This window comes from Sebastes umbrosus, chromosome 4 (assembly GCF_015220745.1).
Source record: "Sebastes umbrosus isolate fSebUmb1 chromosome 4, fSebUmb1.pri, whole genome shotgun sequence".
Taxonomy (NCBI): domain Eukaryota; kingdom Metazoa; phylum Chordata; class Actinopteri; order Perciformes; family Sebastidae; genus Sebastes; species Sebastes umbrosus.
This window is the reverse complement of record NC_051272.1, coordinates 35,937,887-35,960,148: the sequence shown is the minus strand read 5'-3', so window position 1 is coordinate 35,960,148 and position 22,262 is coordinate 35,937,887. Positions and strand designations below refer to the sequence as shown.

Below are 22,262 nucleotides of genomic sequence, written 5' to 3'. Positions count from 1 at the left end.
CCCACACCATGACACTGCCCCCACCAAAAGCTGTTACTCCATCGGTGCAACAATCAGCATTGCGTTCTCCGCGTCGTCTCCTTCTCGTCTACTTTGACCCTGCCATCCAACTTTCGCAGACAGAACCTAGACTCATCACTGAACATGACATTCCCCCACATGTTCAGGTTCCATTGTCTGTGTTGTCGACACCAGCGCAAACGGGCCTGACGGTGAAGGGCAGTCAATGCAGGCTTCCTGGTAGCCTTATGAGAATACACTGTTACAGAATACACTGCAGAGCATTTTGGCAATTTTTTCTTGGGCACTACCCACATAATCAGCTGTGCTGCTCATCCCACAAATGCATAATCCTTACAAGTTGGACATCATTGCGAAGGTAAATAAACAGGCTTTCCAACGATGTAAAATACAATGACCATTAGCATTGTAACAACAGAGAAATAATCCACCAAACACAAGTTTCCGAATTTTGTTTTTCCAGTATAGTAACACAATATCAATATTTCTTGTTATAGATATCATGGTAATCACCAACACCGGTATGTCGCAACACTCTTAGCTGATATTTTACAAGAATTTGTGAAGGGGAACGTCACTGCTTTGCAAGGTCAGATGCTCGACTCCACTGAGAGAATGAATGATGAAGGCACAAATGAAATGATTACGATGCTCTAAGAGAGGCTCTGTTGAAATGCGGTGCAGCCACAGAATATTTGTAGAATACAAAAGCTCTCCGTGTCTACATGAAATGCTCTTTTACAGCGACATTCGTCGGCTGCAGCTGCACCTGAATTTATTCGAGATCTCGAGATTGTTGGGCGTTCGCAACTGTACTATGTGTGTGTGAACGTGTGTGGATAAGGGGGCAGCGTGTGGCATATGGTGGGCGCCCTGGAGAGGTCAGAGTTCACAGTGGCGTTTAGTCAGCATCGGCTATGAAATTAATGAATGAAATTAGGAAATACCCCTAAACCAGGGGTCAGCAACCTTTACTATCAAAAGAGCCATTTTAGGCAAAAAAAAAAAAAAAAAGATCATTGTGATGAAGGTAACACAGTTTATAGTCTAAGTATATAGTATATAAGTCTAATGCAGTGAGGGCCAAAGTGCAAATGTACTACGGAGTATTAGGGCCACATTGAGGGAAAAAAAATCTGAGATTTCAAGAATAAAGTAGTCGTAATATTATGAGAAAAAAGTCATAATGTTACGAGAATAAAGTCATAACTTTACGAGAAAAAAAGTTGTAATATTATCTCGTAAAGTTATGACTTTATTCTCGTAATATTACGACTTTATTCTCGAAATGTCAGATTTATTTTTTTTCCTCAATGTGGCCCTAATACTCCGTCATACCGTCGTACCATAGACCTACAACTGTAACAAAATGAAAACAAAAAGCAGTTCTTCATTTCCATTTTATAAATCCACAGGGAGCCACTGGAGAGGAGCTAAAGAGCTGCAGGTTGCTGACTCCTGCCCTCAACTGACGTTTTTCATTATACAACGTGAACTTCTGCAGATGAATTATACTTCGTGCACAGACCATAAATAGGAAGGTGTTTATGTGAAATAGATCAGACAGTTCTCCATGGGCTTAAGAGCTTTACTTATTTTCTGAGGAGGTCTACATGTAGGCCGACCGTATTACAGTACGTTTCCCATCAACGTAATGAGGACATGTTGTTAATCAACGTATCTGACAAGTCTGAAAATGTTGATACGGAACTTCTATACTGCCATTATTTCATTGTACGTATTTATTATATTAATATGTGTTGATTATACTGTAGATTTTAATTTGAACCCCAGGAAAGACTAGTAGTTTCCAAGGTATAAAACAATACCATATGTACTGCAGGTATATATGGCTAGACCTTACACACTGTGCTTTATACATTTAGAGGTCAACAGTTATACACTCTTCTAAAATAATTTCACAAAAAAAAATAGAATTGACTTGACTGTATATTGACTACTATTCCTGTTGTGCAGCAGTGAACCAACTTGACTCAATTTGTGATCAGTTTGAAGAGTGAATGAAGAATATATTTTAAAAGCAACAGTTCAAGTTGCGGTCAGCATTGGTGACAGCAGGGAAGCTGCTTCACTGAGAGACACTCGATACAGACGTCGACAACAGCTGGGGGACTGTTTTTACTGGTGACCCCTCGAGACCCGTTCCCAGTCTCACGGAGAGAAACCCATACTTTAAAAAACGGTGTCTTAAAGGAGATTATCTCAGTAATGATATGCTGAGAGTAACTGGGGTGTCTAATAACAATGTTTCCATAAACTAAAATATTCTTTTTACGGATTAATATGGTGTGTTAGAAGTAAATATGATAAGAGTATCAGACGGTATAGAATTGTCTTTCAGAGTCTATAATGAAGCTGATAAATAAGATCTCATCCTCTCTAATGTTTCCTAAAGGTTGAGAGAAAGTCACTGTCTGTCAGTCTGGTTCATCCGGCCTGTATGGAGGAGGGTGATGTCTTTCTAGCCAAGTTGTTCAATTTGTCTGATTTATGGGTACATTTAATCACAGAGGGCCTCTCGCGCTTCAAGTTTCAATTGCAGTGTGATTTACATCCCAGGGCGTCAGTTTTAAAGCAGAAATAGTCCAGGATCACTGCCATGGAGCTGGCACACCATAAATAAACAAGAGAAAAAAGGTGTAAAGCCCCACTGTCAACCTCTAGAGGCTGCAGTGATCACTGCAGCACTATCAACGAGTTGAATAATTTTTCTATTCTTGCAGCACTTACCAGTACGAGGAGCTAAACATGCAACGTTTGCCAGAGGAAAGGTCATGGAACCAATCCTCTAGGGAGCAGGAATGTGCTGAGTGAATTTCATATAAATCTGTCTGGTTTTCAATGAAAATTCTGACCTGATGATGCAACGTCTAGACATCTGTAGAATATGTCACAGACAGTGAAGGTGATCTATTGACTGTATATTGACATCATACCAGCAACATTACTGCAGTTTCAATGTCTGTATCTTTAGAAAATGTTACGGAGATGAAAAAAAAGGAAAGATTTATTAACACTTCCTGCTTTCATTTCAAAATAAAAGCCCTCCGGCGTATTTTCTGTGGACAGAATTCCTTCATTTGTTAACACAAGGCTTTTATTCTGAAATATGTGCAGGAAAGTGTCTTATAACATACAGTGACTTGCAGAGCTCCATGAATGAATAGTACTGTAGTACTAGAATAGTACGGGGTTTTAATTGTGGATTATTACTATTATTTACAAATTACCACACGTTTCTTAACCTTTCTCTGTCTAAAATAAATATAAAGGACATATATAATGAAATGAAATGGCCATTATGAAAGGCAAACTCTATGTAGAATGAAAGGGCTGGCAGTAGCAGCAGAAACGCAGCTGGTCTGAACACTCGACGCGTGAATTACGCAGCTGCCACACGACGCAACGCAGCCGCCACGCGCTGTTCATGCGGGCGGTCTGGCTGGGGCGTTAGATCTGGGTGGGGGTCAGGAATCAAACTAGATAAATACGAGTGCTTGTGAGATGATTAACTGGGTAGGAAAAAAGCAACGTATTAGTGATACACAAAGTTATGTTTTGTTGTTCTCTTTTGATTTTTGCTTTTGTTCTTTTGAACTGCTGAATAATTTGACTTCTTTAGGATTCATCCACACAGCTTTTAAACTGCATCACCACCGTTTTCTACTCATGTAGACTGACAAATAACAGAACAACTCAGACTCCCAATGTTTAGATTTGACTTTTTTTCTGATTCATCATCCAGCTAAACAGAGTATCAGTGTAGGTTATGTGAGGGTTTAAAAAAAACCTGTTCATTCCCATTAAATTTGGGTTTGATTACTCTAAAAGAGGCCCTCCAGTTTGCGTGAGGCGTCCATGTTTGTTTGGTACTTCTATATTATGAAGCACCAAGTCGCATATAATGGAGCTTTCCCTGTCATAATTATGACTTGGATGTTGACTTGAACGCTATAAGTTATTCACTGGAGTCAGATTCAACTGGTGAGAGAATGACCAGTCGGGCCACTGGTCTAACAAATCTTTTCCCTTTCGATGTGACCTCCACTTTTCGGGTCCTTCCATCGTGACTTGCGAGGATTTGTGACACTTTCCCTTCAGGCCATAATCCTCTAGGTAGCTGGGGGTCCATTATCAATACTACTCTTACCGTACCTGCAGGTTGGGAAGGTAGTTTCTAATGAAAGAGGACCAAAACCGATCAGCTAGTATTTGACTGTGACTCCATCGTCTCTGTCCAAGCAAGTTAGTTTCTGCATAGACGGCCTGTGGAAGAGAAGCATCTCGCCGCACCATGACAAGGAGATTTGGGGTAATGGGGTCAGGGTCTGCTATGTCAGTGGTATCCGATTGGTTTGGAATTTAGAATTCCTTCTATCTCCACTAGGACTGTGTTTAAGACTTCCTCAAAAACAGTTTGGCTTCCCACTGTCACCCTGAGAGCAGCTTTAATGTATCTGAGTTCCCTTTCCCACATTCCCTCAAAGTGAGGGGCATTTGGAGGGTTAAAGTGGAATCGTATTTGGGATTTACCTAGCTGTTCTCTCAGGTGTGGATTCATGGCTGCGAATGCATCTCTCAGCTCTCTGTCTCCTCCTTTGAAGTTGGTGCCACAGTCAGAAAGGAGCTCATAAGGGCGTCCTCTACGTGCAATGAAACGCCTGAGGGACATAAAGGAAACTGTCAGAATCAAGACTGTTTAACAGTTCTATATGGGAACATCTGGTGGTCATACACTTGAACAGTATTCCCCATCGTTTCTCTACCCGGCGCCCCACTTTAATGTTTAGGGGACCGAAACAGTCTACTCCTGTAGACTAGAAAGGGGGTTTCCATAGCCTCAGCCTGGATGAAGGTAGGTCTGCCATTTTTGGATAGACAGGTTTTGCCCGCCATTTTCGGCACTCAGTACATGACCACTGATGTTTTTTGTCAGCTTGTCTGCCCCGGAGGATCCAGTAATCCAATTCAAATCACTTTATTTGTCCCCGAGGGGCAATTGTAGAGGCTCGTAGAGTAGTACAATTAACAACACAAAACAGGAAATTTGAAACCTCTTGAAAGTTAAAAAAAGTGATACTAATATAGTATTAATACTAGTAAAATACTTAAAATAGTGCAAATAGTGCAGTATACACAGTATACGGTACATATGGATGTAAAAAACAGATGAATGAAAAGCAGTCCAGGGCCAAAGCCATGTGCAAGTGTGCAAGTCTGTGGGTGAGAGAGATTGTGGGGGGGGGAGGTTAGTTGGGTGAGTAGAGGGACAGGGATGGTTGGGAGTTGAGGAGCAGGACAGCCTTGGGGACAAAGGTTGCCCTTCTCCTCTGTGTCCTGCAGCCTGGGCAGCGAAGCCGGCGTCCTGAGGGGAGCCACTCAAATGCAGGGAACAGGACGTGTGAGGGGTCCTGTAAGATCCTGCCGGCTGACCTTAACATCTGCTGCTCGCATAGGGTGGAGAGAGCTCTAACAGGAAGTCCAATAATTTTGGAGCAGACTTTGACTGTGGTCTGTAGGCGGTTTCTGTTCTGAAGGCTAATGAAGTGGAACCAGCAGGTGATGGAGAAAGTCATGATGCTCTCAATGAAGGAGTAGTAGAAGGTTGTGAGGATTTCCTTGCTGACCCCAAAAGAGTTGAGCTTCCTCAGGAGATATTGTCGCTGCTGGCATTTCCTGAGGATCTCCTCTGTGTTGGAGGAAAATTTCAGCAGGTTATCAAAGATTGTGCCCAGGTACTTGTATTCCACAACAGTCTCTACAATGTTCCCGTGGATAGTAGTGGTGACTGCCGCAGCCAGATCTCTCTGCTTGTAGGAGAATGTCACTACCATCTCCTTGGTCTTGGTCACATTCAGTTCAAGGCGAGAGTTGTCACACCACTCCACAAACTCATTAAGAGATGAGTTGTGATGCTGTGAAGGGCCTGAAAGCAGAGATAGGAGGACTGTGTCATCTGCGAACTTGACCATGTGACAATTTGGCTGGTCGGACCTGCAGTCATCAGTGTAGAGGATGAAGAGCAGGGTTGAGAGGACACAGCCCTGCGGGGAACCAGTTGAAGTGTGTAAGTACCGCGTATTTCAGCAAATACCCTGTCAGGTCCTGGGTGAAGGAGTCGCATGTCATAATCCTCAATCAGCAGTTGTGTTAGAGGATGTTTAGGGTCAAGCACTATGGGATGGATGGTATCAGGTTCGAGGTCTTTACTGTGTCTCAGTCTGCCACCAACTCTTATGATTCCAAGTGTTTCATCAAACTCAAGGGAGAGAAGCGACAGACGACTATGTGGGGGAAGTTCTTTGCCAGATTTCAGTGCCTGAAATTCCTCTGGGAAACTCTCGAATTGGGCATGAGAGATTAGTGCAGTTTCTGCTTTGGTTCTTGATATGCTAACTGGGTCAGGACTTAAATGACAGGTTGAGGTTTGCATCTTTTGATATGTGGCATTTATCAGGTTTGTCCAGGTGTTGTATCCCTTTGGATCAGGTAGGTCAAATGGCTTAGTGGGTTGTGTGAAGCCACAAAAAGGGGTTTCCTCAACTCTGTGGTTAGCTCGGTAGCAGGAGCAGGACAGACAGGCCATTTACCAGGAGGAAGGTGAAGGGATGCAGGACCTCTATGCCATCGATGTGTGGTAGTTAGATCTTTGAGTGGCTTACCTCTGGTGATATCGTCTGCAGAGTTTTGCTTTGTGTCCACATACCTCCATTCACTGGCTGAGGTTAGTTCGAGTATCTCCACAATTCTGTTAGCTACAAATGCCTTATACCTGCAGAATTCAGATAGGAGCCATGTTAGTACCACAGTGGAATCAGACCACAGAAAGGTTCTGTCAATGGGGACTGTCAGTTCAGATTTGATCAGTTTACTCAGCTGGGCTCCAGTCAGGGCTGCAGATAGCTCCAAGCGGGGTATAGTCAGTTGCTTTAGAGGAGCTACTCGTGATCTGGCCATTACAAATGAGACATTAGTCTCCCTCATCTGGTTTATTGTAGTCAAGGTGGTTAAGTTTGATGGCAGTTGGTGGATGATTTGTTCTATACAAAGAAACATTAACAGAGGATATTATATATATCATAAATATAATACAAATTACAAACAATAAATGAGATCATTTTAACTTACATTATTCATGCATCCACAATCTGGAATTTGCCTTCTCTCCTTGACATATTAAACTCAGGTCTCTAACATAACACAAAACAATCTGTTAACTTTAAAACAATATATATTTAATTTCAACCAAATAAATTATAATTATAAACGACGTACATGAAACCTGCCTTGGCGGAGGTCTGCGTTCTCCGAGTGCACTTCTAGTATATATACTGGGGGAAAAAAGTTTGGAAACTTGTGTTTGGTGGATTATTTCTCTGTTGTTACAATGCTAATTGTCATTGTATTTTACATCGTTGGAAAGCCTGTTTATTTACCTTCACAATGATGTCCAACTTGTAAGGATCATGCATTTGTGGGATGAGCAGCACAGCTGATTATGTGGGTAGTGCCCAAGAAAAATGTTCCAAAATGGTCTGCCAATGGTAAACAGTGTATTCTCATAAGGCTACCAGGAAGCCTGCAATGACTGCCCTTCACCGTCAGGCCCGTTTGCGCTGGTGTCGACAACACAAACAATGGAACCTGAACATGTGGGGGAATGTCATGTTCAGTGATGAGTCCAGGTTCTGTCTGCCAAAGTTGGATGGCAGGGTCAAAGTATGGAGACGACGCGGAGAACGCTATGCTGATTGTTGCACCGATGGAGTAACAGCTTTTGGTGGGGGCAGTGTCATGGTGTGGGGTGGCATCTCCCTCACTGGCAAAACAAGGTTTGTCATCATTGAAGGCCATCTCAATGCAGTGAGATATCGAGATGAGATTCTGCAGCCAGTGGCGATCCCATATCTCCACAGTCTGGCACCTAACTTCATCCTCCAAGATGACAACGCTCGCCCTCACAGAGCCAGGGTTATCACAGACTACCTCCACAATGTGGGAGTAGAGAGAACTGAACGGCCTGCCAAGAGTCCAGACCTCAGCCCAATTCAACACTTGTGGGATCAGCTTGGGCGTGCTGTATGTGTTAGAGTGACCAACACAACCACGCTCGCTGACCTGCAACGAATCCTGGTTGAGGAATGGAACACCATCCCACAGCAACATGTGACCAGGTTGGTGACCAGCATGAGGAGGAGGTGCCAGGCTGTTGTGGCTGCGTATGGATCTTCCACCGCTACTGAGGCTCCTGACGGTGTATTAAATGAATAAAGTGTAAAATAGCCAATATGTCTTGTTTGTTCCTTGTTACTGATAGAGAGTTCAATCATCCAATCCACCAAACAACTCAAAACAAGAGTCAATACCAACAGGAGAATACACTGTTTACCATTGACGGAGCATTTTGGCAAATTTTTCTTGGGCGCTCCCCACATAATCAGCTGTGCTGCTCATCCCACAAATGCATGATCCTTACAAGTTGAACATCATTGTGAAGGTAAATAAACAGGCTTTCCAACGATGTAAAATACAATGCCAATTAGCATTGTAACAACAGAGAAATAATCCACCAAACACAAGTTTCTGAACTTTTTTTTCCCAGTTTATATATTTTTTACATTGACCTAAATGAAAATGTTTGGCGAGATCTCACAAAGTACATATTTTTCTTTTTCAACCTTTGACTGAAATGATTATTTTCTCCTGATTGCCTGTAACTACCAACATCTCTGAAACTGCTAATTCCGAAGACGAGGGTCCAAATTTTAGATCAGTCATGCAAGTGCAACATACCAAACCCCTAGCAATGTTGAGACCATTAAAGCTTATGCCATTGGCTCAGAGTCACAGAGATTCATATCACTGTCACAGCCTGCTGTCTGTAGGCATCAGTGAAATAGCTTAACGAGACAGCTGAAGCAACACGCAGGGTCTTCCCTCATTATTGAGGAAATGGATCAATGCGTGTGTGTGTGTGTGTGTGTGTGTGTGTGTGTGTGCAGTATATACGTGTGTGTGTGTGTGTGTGTGTGTGTGTGTTGAGCCAGGGGAATCCTGTCTGGGACAGAAGTGTGTGCATGATTTCACGAATGGATTAGCATTCTGCCCCCGAAGGGAATGACGAGGCCTATTTGAGTGGTTCCATGTGTCTGGAAGTCTGTGTCTTTGATGCCATGTTGGGATTACCCGTGTGTGTGTGTGTGTGTGTGTGTGTGTGTGTGTGTGTGTGTGTGTGACCTTATGAGGAGAGAGCACGCTGTAAAGTTCATGTGGACTGGAAAGCTGGCTATGAGCTCACTGGTTGAAAGTTAGGATTAAAGATGGGTATAATCAGTGTGTCCTTCAGCTTGACCCAGTCTGTCTCCATTACTCACACACACACACACACACACTGGCAGGGAAGAAATGAAAATAGAGATAGAGTTGCTGCTGATGAGGGGAAAGACAGGATGAGACAAATAGTTACTCTGTTTGGAGTGTCTCTGATCATCACAGATCCATAGCACATTAACATAAAATAATAACTGATAATGTATAAATGTCTGGATGGTTTTATAACTTATCAACAATGTGAGAAAAACACCTGTATAAATAAATAAATAATATAATAGTGTCTATATTGTCTCCACTTCAGTGTCATTATGTCGCCCTCTGGTGGTAGAATTTGGTTAAACTCACATCTGACACAGGACACCATCTTTGAATGGAGACAGGGGTTAGACATTGTCAGACCTTTTGTAAACCAAGCATTCCCTATTGCTGCTGCTAAAACGTCCTAGTCAACAGGCTGCTACACACACACACGCACAGAGAGAGGAGTGAAGGGAGAAGTGGAGGTGAAGATGAGGGTCAAGAGTTCATACAAACTTGATGCCACCAACCGAGTATAGAACATTTGAGCCGGAGAGGAGCGAGCACTCATTAAGTAATGTGACAGAGACCTCCCTGTCATCACCTCTAATGAGAAGAACTGACCTGAACTGTAGATGGAAGCTTGAACACATCAGATACCGTACATACCAACACAACAAGTCCTCTAAATGAATGTTCCTAACTACCCAATAGATATAATTATCACGGTCAATGGTCAAAAGAAACAACCAGTTTTTGACTGTCGGCAGGAAACAGGACAACGAATGGCAATCTCCCACGTTAGAGTCCAACGTCTTGTCGACCCGTCCGTCCAAACCAACTTTAAAAAGCACTGAGTGGATTTATTCTGAATGTCTTTTTTTCCACACCCAGGCAGCTTGACAGACCCCTCAGTCACTGACTAATGATTGCCACTTGTCACACTGACAATACAATGGCAATTTGATCTTAATCATTTCAATTCAGCAGGAAAGAGACCTACTGTAAGATAAGATAAGATAAGATAAGATATACTTAATTGTCTCCAAGGGAATTTTTTCTTGGCCAATGGTTCTTATACACACTCTCTCTCACCGACCTCCACTGCTCTTTGTATTTACTTTTATCTGTACAATCCTCTCCTGTATATATATAACTTATAATTCCACCTGTATATACATATCTACCCTCCTATATTTATCTTATATATATTCACTTAGTCTCATATGCATATAGCTATATGTACAAAATCTCTCTGTGTATAGATATAACTCCACCTGTATACATCATTTATTGTTTATAATACTCTTATAAAATGTTTTATTCAATTTCTCATCAGTGTGCAACTTATAATTAAAGCTGAAATAGGTGAGATTGGAGCAAATATGATTTAAAAAAAAAAATTATTTCTATAAATTGGTCGCTATATCGTGATACATGAAACAGGTAACCTGAAAAAAATCATGTTCCTCTGTGTCCTCTGGTGTCCTCCGGTGCACCTAACGGCATCTGCAAGATTTCACAGACCGGAGGAAAACAAGCAGTAAGAGCTGATCTGAGGTCTGCTGTCCAGCTGCCGTCTATGAGAGCCGGCTGTCAATCACTCGCGAACGCCGACCAAACGGTCAAACTAGGCAGCACTGATCAAATATGAATCAATATTCTGTTTCGTTAATGCCTATTTCTCTCCTCAGATGTTTTCAGAATCATCTTGTAGTGCACGGTTTAGCTGTAAAATGAGAAAGTTTGTGACGCTGCCGCCATTGTGAAATCTGGTGAAGGAACGCCAAGTTCCGGTCACATGACCGGAGCACAGCCAATAGGAACGCTCTCTCTCTGAAATGACCTGTGATTAGTCAAAGTCTCCCGTCACGGGCTAGATGTTCTAAAGCCTGAAAACAGAGCCATGAGGAGGAGCAGAAGTCCAGTTATCTCTCAGAACATTTGAATTACAATATGCTGAAAGGTTATTTTGGAATTTATACCCAATGATGCCAAAAATATACTGCCTACTGCCATTTTAAGCTCTTATTTATCAGAATATAACACATGTCGATCACTTGCACCTTAATTACAATCTGTGTATATGCGTATGCCTATGTACATATACCAATATATCCTCATTTGTATATATTGTTTTATCAGCACTTTACTAGTTTGCACTCTGGTTAGATGCAAAACTGCATTCCATTGTACTTGTACTTGTACTATGTGCAATGACAATAAAGTTGAATCTAATGTGATCTAATCTGATCTGATCTAATCTGATCTAATGTTGTTAAGGGTTGGTACACAGGACAATGGAGGACGTGATGTTTGTTCTGTTTCCAAATTGGGGCATGGCAGAAAGTTTGAGAACCATTGTGGTACAGTAGTAGAGGTGTTGATTCAAGTCTCTTATTATAGTATAAAGGTATATTTACTGGTTTCAGAGGCTTGTCTCTGTGCTATGTATAACACCGCAGAAATCACTGAACAAAATACATTTTTTTTTATGTTAGAGTTTGGTGATTACCATAAAAAAATGGCTAATTTCAGGGTTAATTTTAGAACAGCCATCAAAACCCTTATTGGTTGAAGTCTTCCACCGAACATATTCTGTGTCCTGCAGCTGCCCAGCTGGCCTTGTCAAGGTCTTTTTATAGTGGCAGCCTTCTCAACACTGCGGCACAAATGTTTTCTGAAGCGCTTTATCCTGGAGGGATAGGGTTACACATGCACAGAGCAAGTGCACGCACTCAGACACAACTACCCACCCATTTAACCCCTTTTATTGATGTTCATGTGTCCAATAGTGTTCTACAATATAAACAAAGCCCCGTGCAATTAATGCACAAAGACACTTTGCCTGTATTTTAACAATAGGAAGCACGTGAACAATGGAGTTTCTACTATATTTGTACTGTAATGTGTGGCAGGATGATATAAAAAAGACACAGAAGACAAACACATACTGTACACATAATGAATATACATGCATGTAACAGTGACACACACACACACACACACACACCCTCCCCTGGGAGGTATTGCTAACCAAGTTAAGTCAGGGGGAGTCTCCATGTCACTCTCTCTCCTTAGACACGGCGATGCGGCATGTACGCGCCTGTCTTGGTGTGAGAGAGAATACGAGAGAGACAGATGCTTTAAGTTTCATGTGTGTGTGACGCTGTGTGCACAGTGGTGAGGACGCAGTTTGGATTTGTTCTGTCTGCCTCCCCCGACAATGATCTTCATCCATCTGAGGGCTCCTGTCCTGTCTTTTTGTCTGTCTTTGTCAGTTTAACAGTTTGTTTACCTGTCTTTCTGTCTGCCTGTCTGTCTAACAGTTTGTTTACCTACCTGCCTGCCTGTCTGTCTGTCTGTCTAACAATTTGTTTACCTTTCTGTCTGCCTATTTATTGTATCTGTGTCTGTTCGTCTGTCCGGCACAGAGCGAGGCCGAGCAAGTATGACAGCCTCCCCGAGCTCGTGCAGCGGCTTGGAGGTCCTCCTCTCCACTCTGCAGGTAAGGATCCACAGTGTGTTGTTTGGTATTGTTCATTGCTATTTGAAATGCATTGTTGCAGAACTAATCATGTGACTGAGCTGTTCATTTGGGGCTACATACTTTTTGGTTAGTAGTTTAGATAGTATTTAATACAATGCACAGTATGTGAGATTATCATATGAGCCAGCATAGGCAATAATAGTCCATGAGCCTGAATCCCAAATATGTCCGTCATGCCACTTTGGAGGGACCATGTCTCAAAGGGATTTTAGGTCTGTGTTTCTAGTGTTGGAAAATGCATGATAGCATTACAGCAATGGTAGCTTTCTATGTGCTATCGCTCCTTTTTTCATCCCTCCATCATTAAAATGTTCTGTTTTTTTGCCATTTTACACACATACAGTATAAAAGAGGGTCACCTACACAGAATATCATGAAGTCATATATCATTGTGAAGCTTGGACTATAATCTATCTACCAGTTGCTTATAACTAGCTTCATATTGATTATTTGATGTGCCCATGGATAGTTCCAGCATAAAGGGAACAAAACAAGCTTTAAAATGATATATTATATGACTAACAACAATAATAACATTTCTTATCAGAATAAACGTAACTTTGTGCAGTTTGTATCTGACAGAATGTTCTGAATTTTGCATTGGATAGCATTCTGTTATTGGGGCAGTTGTAAATAACTCTCTAAGCAGCAGAAACACAAAGTAATACAAAAAATCAAAAAAACTTTCCAAAGAAATGAATTCTCTACCAGGCTCATCCATTATTTTATATTTTTTCCCACTCTGACTCCATATACGCCTGTCCATATAAACATGTTACTACTGATGAGGGGTTATAGTCCAGGTGATATGTGAAAATGATGTTCACTTTTTCATAAAAGCATGAAACATGGAAAAACATTCTAGACATTTTCAGAAATCGAGCAGATAGATAAATTCACAAATTCAAATTACATTCACCTCCATTGTATTGGACAGGAGACAGAAACCTCAGAGTATGTACTGTAAAACCAAAACTTAAAACGTGGCTCGATACCACTGGACGTAAGTGAGAAATATTTTTTTTTTTTGTAATTTAGTAAAACCATGTAGGAGCTAGTTTGACAAGAAATTCTTAACTCGGGGTTCACTGACTAGGGGTTTCACAGAATAGTCGACTATCGACGCTACTAGTCGACACTGCATCGATTGTCGTTGTAGACTAATTGTTCATCTGTCGTTCGCTGCTGGCGGCACGGCAATGCTTGTCCAACTGAGCTTTCGTACCTCACACCCCCAAATTGTAAATATTCTATATATTATAATAAAGATGAAATATGATAAACATGTATTGATAAATAAGGAAAACTGTACTGCTGGAAAGGGGGTGTGTAATCCACGGATCCGTCAGCCTTGAAACGCCACCGTTTTCATGGGGAGAGGGCCCACAAACGTGACTTTGAAGTAAAGCCTATATCTACACTCACACACACACACACACAGAGGGATGAGGAGAGGAGACACTGAGTGCAGACAGAGGCGTGTGTGCACCGTCCACACGAGACGTAAAAACAGCACTCGTGGACTCATCATGACACATTTTGTTAGAAAAATCATGTGTGGGGGAAGATTCTGAGTGTGTGACGGAGGAGAATTGCTGCTTATGACTCGAGTCTGCGGCCACCACGGGGCGTCTCTGTGACAAGTGAAGCACTGAGAAACCTTTTTGTTTTGTATTTTAATTTATATCATATAAATAAAAAACATTTCCACCATTTCCAAGGTGGATCTCTGAAATGAATAAATGTATACCCCTAGAGAAAATAATTTACCAGTTGAGGAATGACAGTAAAATATTTTACAAGATATGGTAACTCTTTTTGGATTATAAGGAAAACCTCTCGTTGAATCAAATTGATTGTGTCTCTGTCTAATTTTCCTATATTGGGGTTGTTTGACCACATGATCCTTAAAGGTCCCATATCGTGCTCATTTTCAGATTCATACTTACATTTTGTGTTTCTACTAAAACATGTTTACATGCTGTGATGTTCAAAAAACCCTTTATTTTCCTCATACTGTCTGCCTGAATATACCTGTATTCAGCGTCTGTCTGAAACGCTCCGTTTTAGTGCATTTCGACGGAATTGCGTTGCTAGGCAACAGTTTGGGTCCATGTTTACATCCTGTCAGCTGATGTTATTCACATACACTGCAACAGGAAATAAACTGGGACACATTTAGAATGTTTATGTTTAAAACAGTGTAATGATCAATATAATTGTATATTTGTGACATCACAAATGTACAGAAATCCTAACGGCTTGTTTCAAACGCACAATTTTTGAATACGAGCTGTGTGTATTTCTCCGTATATTGAGCGTTTTGATAATTTAACAGTATTTATAAAGCACTTAAACCTGCTTTATAATATAAAAGACATGACAATCTCACTTTTTACAATATAAGACCTTCAATGGTCACATAATGTGCCCATTCTCGGGTTCATGCTTGTGTTTTGTGTTTCTGCTGGAACATGTTTGGATGTTTGTAATGCTTGAAGAACCCTTTGCCTTTCCTTGTGCTGTCTGTGTGAGTGTGCCTGATACTTTCACAGTATTTGTGCGGCACTCAAATCTGCTTTATAATAAGGGGGACATGAAGATCTTATTTTTTACAATGTGGGACCTTTGAAGTGGCAATCCTTAAGATTTCAGTCCTGGTTGATTTAGAATATCTATTTTGATTGAAAACAGTGGAGTTGTGCTGAGAGTTTAGTAGTCTGGAGTGTCTTTGCTGACGCAAGCTTCGGGTTTTCGGAGTTGTGTGTGCATGGTTCCACTTCTTTTTTTTTGAGTGTGTATGTAACCCGCGTGCTGGAGCCTCTCTGCACGCCCCTGGGACTCTGCGTTGTGTTTCTTAATGTGTGATGGGGTGTGGTGCAGAGAAAAGGAAACATCAAGGCACAGGAGTTCTGGATTGTGGTTGAGACCGGTAACACTTTATTCGCCCACAACATCGGCTGTCATCTCTGCCGCTGGTCCACAACCTTACGAAGCAGTGAAAGCAAAGTAAACTTCCATGAGGAAATATATTCTAGTGCAAAAGTAACCAGAGTAAAATAATAATCTAACACTGAAAATAACGTGCTACACATAGAATTAAACAAGGCACTCTTAACATAAGATCTAACGTGAAAATAATTTAAATGAAACAACAAGACAGATAGCAGACAATAACTGAAAAGGCTAATTCTCCAGCCTGCACTATTTTCTTCTCCACTGAGAAGAAAATACGTGCTCTGCTCGTACACAGTAAGCCGGCCAGTTGCCTTACGGCACCTATTTACATACAAAACATAACTTCTGACTTTTCCAACTCACGCCAAAGTGAAAGTCAACATCTTAATTAACACTTTAGTTGAACAGATTAACTGGAAGAGTGCTTTTAACTAATACATTTTACAATGATGTGGGCCGCCATGCTTACCTTAGGAAGCGGGGAAAGCAAACTTAAGAAAAAAATGGCGTCCCACAGGTAACTGGATTTCAGAACTACGGTGTCCTGTAAGGGACAAACATGGATGATTGCTCCATTCCGACAGCGCAACAGCGACACCTGGTTACCGATTTAGGCTACTGCCTTACATGTATATAAAAGGGAAAATTTGTAATGTTGTAGGTGTGTGGGTACTGCGGTACTTTCATCGGTGGGCTATGGGCTTGGTCACCATTGTGTTGCCTTATTTGGCTGTGGATAGTGACTTAACAGTCATTGTTTAGATGAAAGTCTTTGAGATTGCCACTTTAAGGTGAAATGTTGTCCTGTGTCTCTCAATGTTTTTGTTTAGTTACATTATTTTGTTGTCTATTTAATTTGAATTTGAATTTTGATTTGTATATTGTTTGTTGTCTTGTAGACTTTGTACTGTCATTTGTCATTTAATGGGTATGTGTATGTGTTGTTTGTCAATGTGTTTGGTTTTGAAAAAGTAAAAAAACAACAGAAAATTATTCTATTATAAATTCGTTCATAAAAATTCACCAGAATGCAGGAAATTACGTGTTTGATGCTCAGAACTTCCTGGACAGTATTAAAGCCGTGACAATGCCTCCCGCTATCCCTGCAAGAAAGCAAGACAAGCTTGCTGGGTTTAATACAATGAGATCGCGGCTCATTTGTAAACAGTCTCTTAGAGTCCAGGTGGGTCCCCCCGACATTAGTTAACCCTTTACTAGTTGTGTTTTAGACTATTTTGACGAAAATTAATCATTGTTATTGGGTGAAAAAAATAAATAAAAATATAAATATATCGGTCCATAGAGGCAGAGGAGGTTGTTCCTCTTTTATTTTTTGAGTGGCAAGACGGTGATCAAAATATGAAAAAATAGTAATTGGTTGAATTAAACCTGTGTCAAATGTTCTAGTCAAAAATAAGAAATACAAATTAATTGGTAATAAATTTAAATAAATTGTGTATGTGTATAGGGGCTTAGAACATTATTATAGTCGTACTGTATATGATGTCCATTCCCATGCTCTATTATGTATCATAAGTTGTTGCAGCAATTTTTGGGTTGATACCATTTGTTACACAGATTTGGTGCTAAATTTAACAATTTTTTTTACCACTCGAGAATTGATCAAAATGATCAATAATCCCTCCAAAATACCACATTAAGACACCAAGACCTTGAGGAACACCATAGAAAAAGCCATGCTGTGATTTGGTATCAAAACCTTTTGACTTTTGAAGATTTCTGCAAGAATTGCATTTTTCGGCGATTAGATGGTGAGCTCTTCTGTTGTGTAAACTGCTCAGAAACCCCCTTATTGTCCATGTAGCTAGGAAAGCCATCCATCCTCTGAATGCTCTAGGTCTTTAGTTTGTGGCTATAAAGTTTCATGAGGCTGTGATTATCCTAGAGGTCACCACAGGTCATTTTATACAGTGAGGTCAAGTTTCAAAAAATGGTCTAACTATACCAGTCATACCCCATTTATTCAATTCGAAGACTGTTTTGGGACCCCAGTATGCAGAAATATTCAAATACATTATTTTCGAACAGGCCAAAATAACACATTTATACTGCATGCAAACATCTGCATGGTTTTATACCAAACCTGCATGGGATTAGGATAATGTGCTTATCTCTGTAAAGGGGAGACTCGTGGGTACCCATAGAACCCATTTTCATTCAGATATCTTGAGGTCAGAGGTTAAAGGGACTGTTTGTAAGAATCAGAAATGTCTTGTTAACAGCGACACCTGTGGCTGTTAAGTCAACGAAAGTCAGCGTCCTGTTGCTCACGCTTGTGCTCGCTCTACATAGACATGAACGAGCATCGCTCAATACAGTGAGGCGACACACGTCAGCTAAAAGCACAATATCACTCTATATTTCAGCTGCTTGGCAGTAATGTTAGCTGACCAGACGAAAGTCTCTCCATGAATCACTGCTGATCCTAGTGTTGGCTTTTCCTGCTTCAGCCTCCCGACCGCGGCCGGAGGGAACAGGGGAGACACCGGAGTTTTGGTCGGAGACGATAACGTTTCTCTCTGCGGAGCCCCATCACTTCACAAGACACGGGAAACCTCTGTTGGTCTGGAGGAGCTGCAGCAGTTATTTCTGCACAAACGTCCACTGAACATTCACTAGATATTTTCAGAGCTAAACTAACTCTTCTGCAGTGTGGAGTCGGCAGGCATGCACGTGAGGTGGAGCGAGCTGAGTGAAGGCAGGCGGAGGAGCAGAGGACAGCAGAGACTCCGGCCCTGGAGACCAAAGCTACGGTCTCCCCCGCGTCCTCCGACTGCGGCTAACACTGTTTAACAGACGGGCTTCACTAGATACAACCAAGAGGTTTTGGTGCTTCACTGTAGTTTGTGTTGGAGTCTGAGTCTGAACAGCGTAGCCACACGCGAGCGCGCATGGGACACCGACCCGCAATGATTCATATGTGTAAGAAGTTACAAACAGTCCCTTTAAGGAACCCCTTTGAATATGGCCATGCCAGTTTTTCCTCACCAACATTGAGTGTAACTTTGTAGCATTATTTAGCTAGCATGACATGGTAGGTAATAATGGATTCTTGGTTTTTCTACTTAGTTTTCTAGCTTGAAAACTGAGCCCGGTGCGACCTCTAAAAGACAGAATAGGGGCTGGGTCCGTTGGATTGTTTAGGGGTTAATGAGTTCCCTGGATTATACACCTCTTCAACAGCAAAATAAACATCTTGGAGCAACATCGGTATTAAATTTGATTATGTAGTCCGGGCCGACATTAAGATGCAACCTGCTCGATTTGACGACATGCTGAGAAGGCCGAAGCCTATATGGCACATGTTGTTAGTAGTCTATGTATAACAGCATCTCTATGTATCAAACACAAACTAGCTGAGCAGAGGCTGATATTAAATCCTTCTTCATGTGTATGAAGTTTAACTCAGCACTTATCTTTGCCAAGGTCAGGGCAGCGAATCCTGATCCACTTTGCGTACGCTGTAGATCAGGTTCTCATAATTTGGTTTGTGGTTGACACTGGAGCTTTGGTACGTGGGGTGATATAAAAAAAGATGAATAATACTGTACATATCCTTTGGTCTCTCATCAACATTAGGGGTCTGGTCACACCAGTAATTGGCAGATGAAGATTCAAGACTGGACGCAGGAAAACGACAGCATATCTGTCATTTCAGAAAATGCACCAAACGTGGGTTTACGGGTCAACAAAATGTCAGATTTGAGCACGGGGCACAGCTTTTCGTTTCCTACTGACAGTCAACGTTGGTTTCCATGACCACCGTCATTCCATAACCAAGTGATTGTCAGTGACCAGCTCTGTTGTGGAGTCTGGGGGGAAACGGGACTCAGGCTAGTGTTTATTGCTGGGGGGGAGGGGGTCACGCATATGTCAATCTCTTACTCCTGAAGACTCTACACCCCTTCAGCTGTCAGTGAAGTCATTGTAGCTTCGCCAAAGTTAAACCGATGCAAAAGCCTTGTGCCAATTTCATTTGCACCTGCAGCGAAGTCACAGATTGTGTCAGTTGCATTTGAGTGAAGTGAATTCGTTATGAAATATCACTGTTGTCTTAGTGCAGGGGTCAGCAATCTTTACTATCAAAAGAGCCATTTTAGACAAAAAAAAAAAAAAAAAATCTGTCTGGAGCTGCAAAACATTTGATCATTGTGATGAAGGTAACACAGTTCATAGTCTAAGTATATAGTATATAAGTCTAATGCAGTGAGGGCCAAAGAGACAATCGTAATATTACGAGAATAAAGTCATAACTTTACGAGAAAAAAAGTCGTAATATTAAGAGAATAAAGTCATAACTTTACGAGAAAAAATGTCATAATATGAGAATAAAGTCATAACTCTTACGAGAAAAAAATAAAATAACACGTAAAATTACTACTTTATAATATTATGACTTCATTCTCATAATATTACAACTTTTTTTCTCATAAACTTTTGACTTTATTCTTGTAATATGACTTTTTTCTCGAAATCTTAGATTTATTTTTTTTCCCTCAATGTGTCCCTAATACTCCATCGTACCATCGTACCATAGACCTACAACAATGATCAATAATAATGAAAATATGTAAACAAAAAACAGTTATTCATTTCCATTTTTATAAATCCACAGGGAGTTACTGGAGAGGAGCTGAAGAGCCGCATGTGGCTCCAGAGCTGCAGGTTGCTGACCCCTGTCCTAGTGTGACCCTATGCGTGCATGTCAAATATCAGAGGGAACAGTCCATAAAAGTTGTAGGTGTACTGAATGAGTTGAAGATCAAATGGTATGGAACTGAAATATAAACATAATTATAATGCAAAACCCACGCGTGTGCAAATACATGCAACATAATTGAAACAGGGAACATTATAATGAAAGCAAATGCATAAAAGTGCTTGCCTGGGGCACGACATTATTGCTCAATATGAATGCTCTTGCTCTGACTATGCTGTGTATGTGTGAGTAGTTGAGACAACGTGTATATATATCTCTATAGATAGACTTTGATAGCTCTATCTTTAGACAGACAGCTCATGAACGGAAACTCTATGACTGAAAGCGCACCACTGTATGCTGTGATATTGTATTCCAATGATAAGCATGTAACTGTGACTGTGACTACACTACCACCACGTGGGCAGCTAACACAGCAAAGAGAAACAATGTACAGTAAAAGCTTTGTGACATTTAACAGCGTTATGAATGGAGGTGGTGTGTAGCGGATTACCTCTGTCTGAACATTTGTTTTTATACTGAGAGCCAGCTGTTGACTTATCCTAAGCAACAATGGGCAAAAAGGCATTTTTGCATACTATAATCACCTTTATTATTTCAGTATTGGTACTTTCTCATGCAGCATTGCATCTAGGCATCACCTTTCCTTCAAGTCTGCCCAGATCCAAGTTTATAACTTAGTCTAAACATGTCTGGACTTCTGCTTCAGGACAGAGGTTCCTCCAGCTGTCCTGGTTAGAAACACCCTCAACACATTCTCCTTTCTCCAGCCTTACGGTACATCGCACAAAAAGTAAAATGTCCTCGATGGTAAATAATGAAGCGATGACAGTTGTCATTCATTCTGTTTAAGCCTCCCTGCGGCAGGTGTCTTAAAGCCATCATACTGATAAGCTGACATTTTAAAGGCCCAGAGAGATCACCGGTACAGAGAAGGGCCAATTCTGTTTCATTTAACAGCTGACACATGTACAGTAGTTTACAAATATAAACGCAAACGGTAACTAGAATGGAACTCTGAGAGCGCAGACCTCCGCCAAGCTGCCCGAGTACGATTGCCCCCCCCCCCACCCCCTCTCCGTTCAGCTTGCGCCATCATCCACGTGTATTTTTGTTTATGTTGAGATCAGCAATTTCCACTAAGGTGGACAATAAAGTCAAAGTAAGTAAGTAAGTAAGTCAAACTCAACTTTATTTCACAGAGTTTAATGTGAAAAAACGCAGAATCTACAGTTGCCCCCCCCCCATTTGTGATGTCACAAATATACAATATTTAGACCATTACACGGTTTTTAATGTAAACATTATAAATGTGTCACAGTTTATTTCCTGTTGCAGTGTATGTGAATAACATCAGCTGACAGGAAGTAAACATGGACCCAAACTGTTGCCTAGCAACGCAATTCCATTGCAATTCCATTGAAATGCACTAAAACGGAGCATTTCAGACAGAGAGTAAATACAGGTATATTCAGGCAGACAGTATGAGGAAAGTAAAGTTCTTTTTTTAACATTACAGCATGTAAACATGTTCTGTTAGAAACACAAAATACAAGTATGAACCTGAAATGAGCACGATATGGAGCCTTTAATGTTCTGGCCGATCGGAATCCTTAAAAA

At 41.1% G+C, this 22,262-nt stretch overlaps 1 protein-coding gene across 1 annotated transcript in view; it reads left to right on the top strand.

Annotated features, from left to right (window-relative positions):
* Window positions 1-22,262, top strand: part of LOC119487018 (cytosolic carboxypeptidase 4) — a 167,487-nt gene that overhangs the window by 15,406 nt on the left and 129,819 nt on the right. Inside the window, 1 exon segment of the mRNA XM_037767639.1 lies at window positions 12,828-12,901. Within this exon segment, the coding sequence (XP_037623567.1) occupies window positions 12,828-12,901 (74 nt within the window).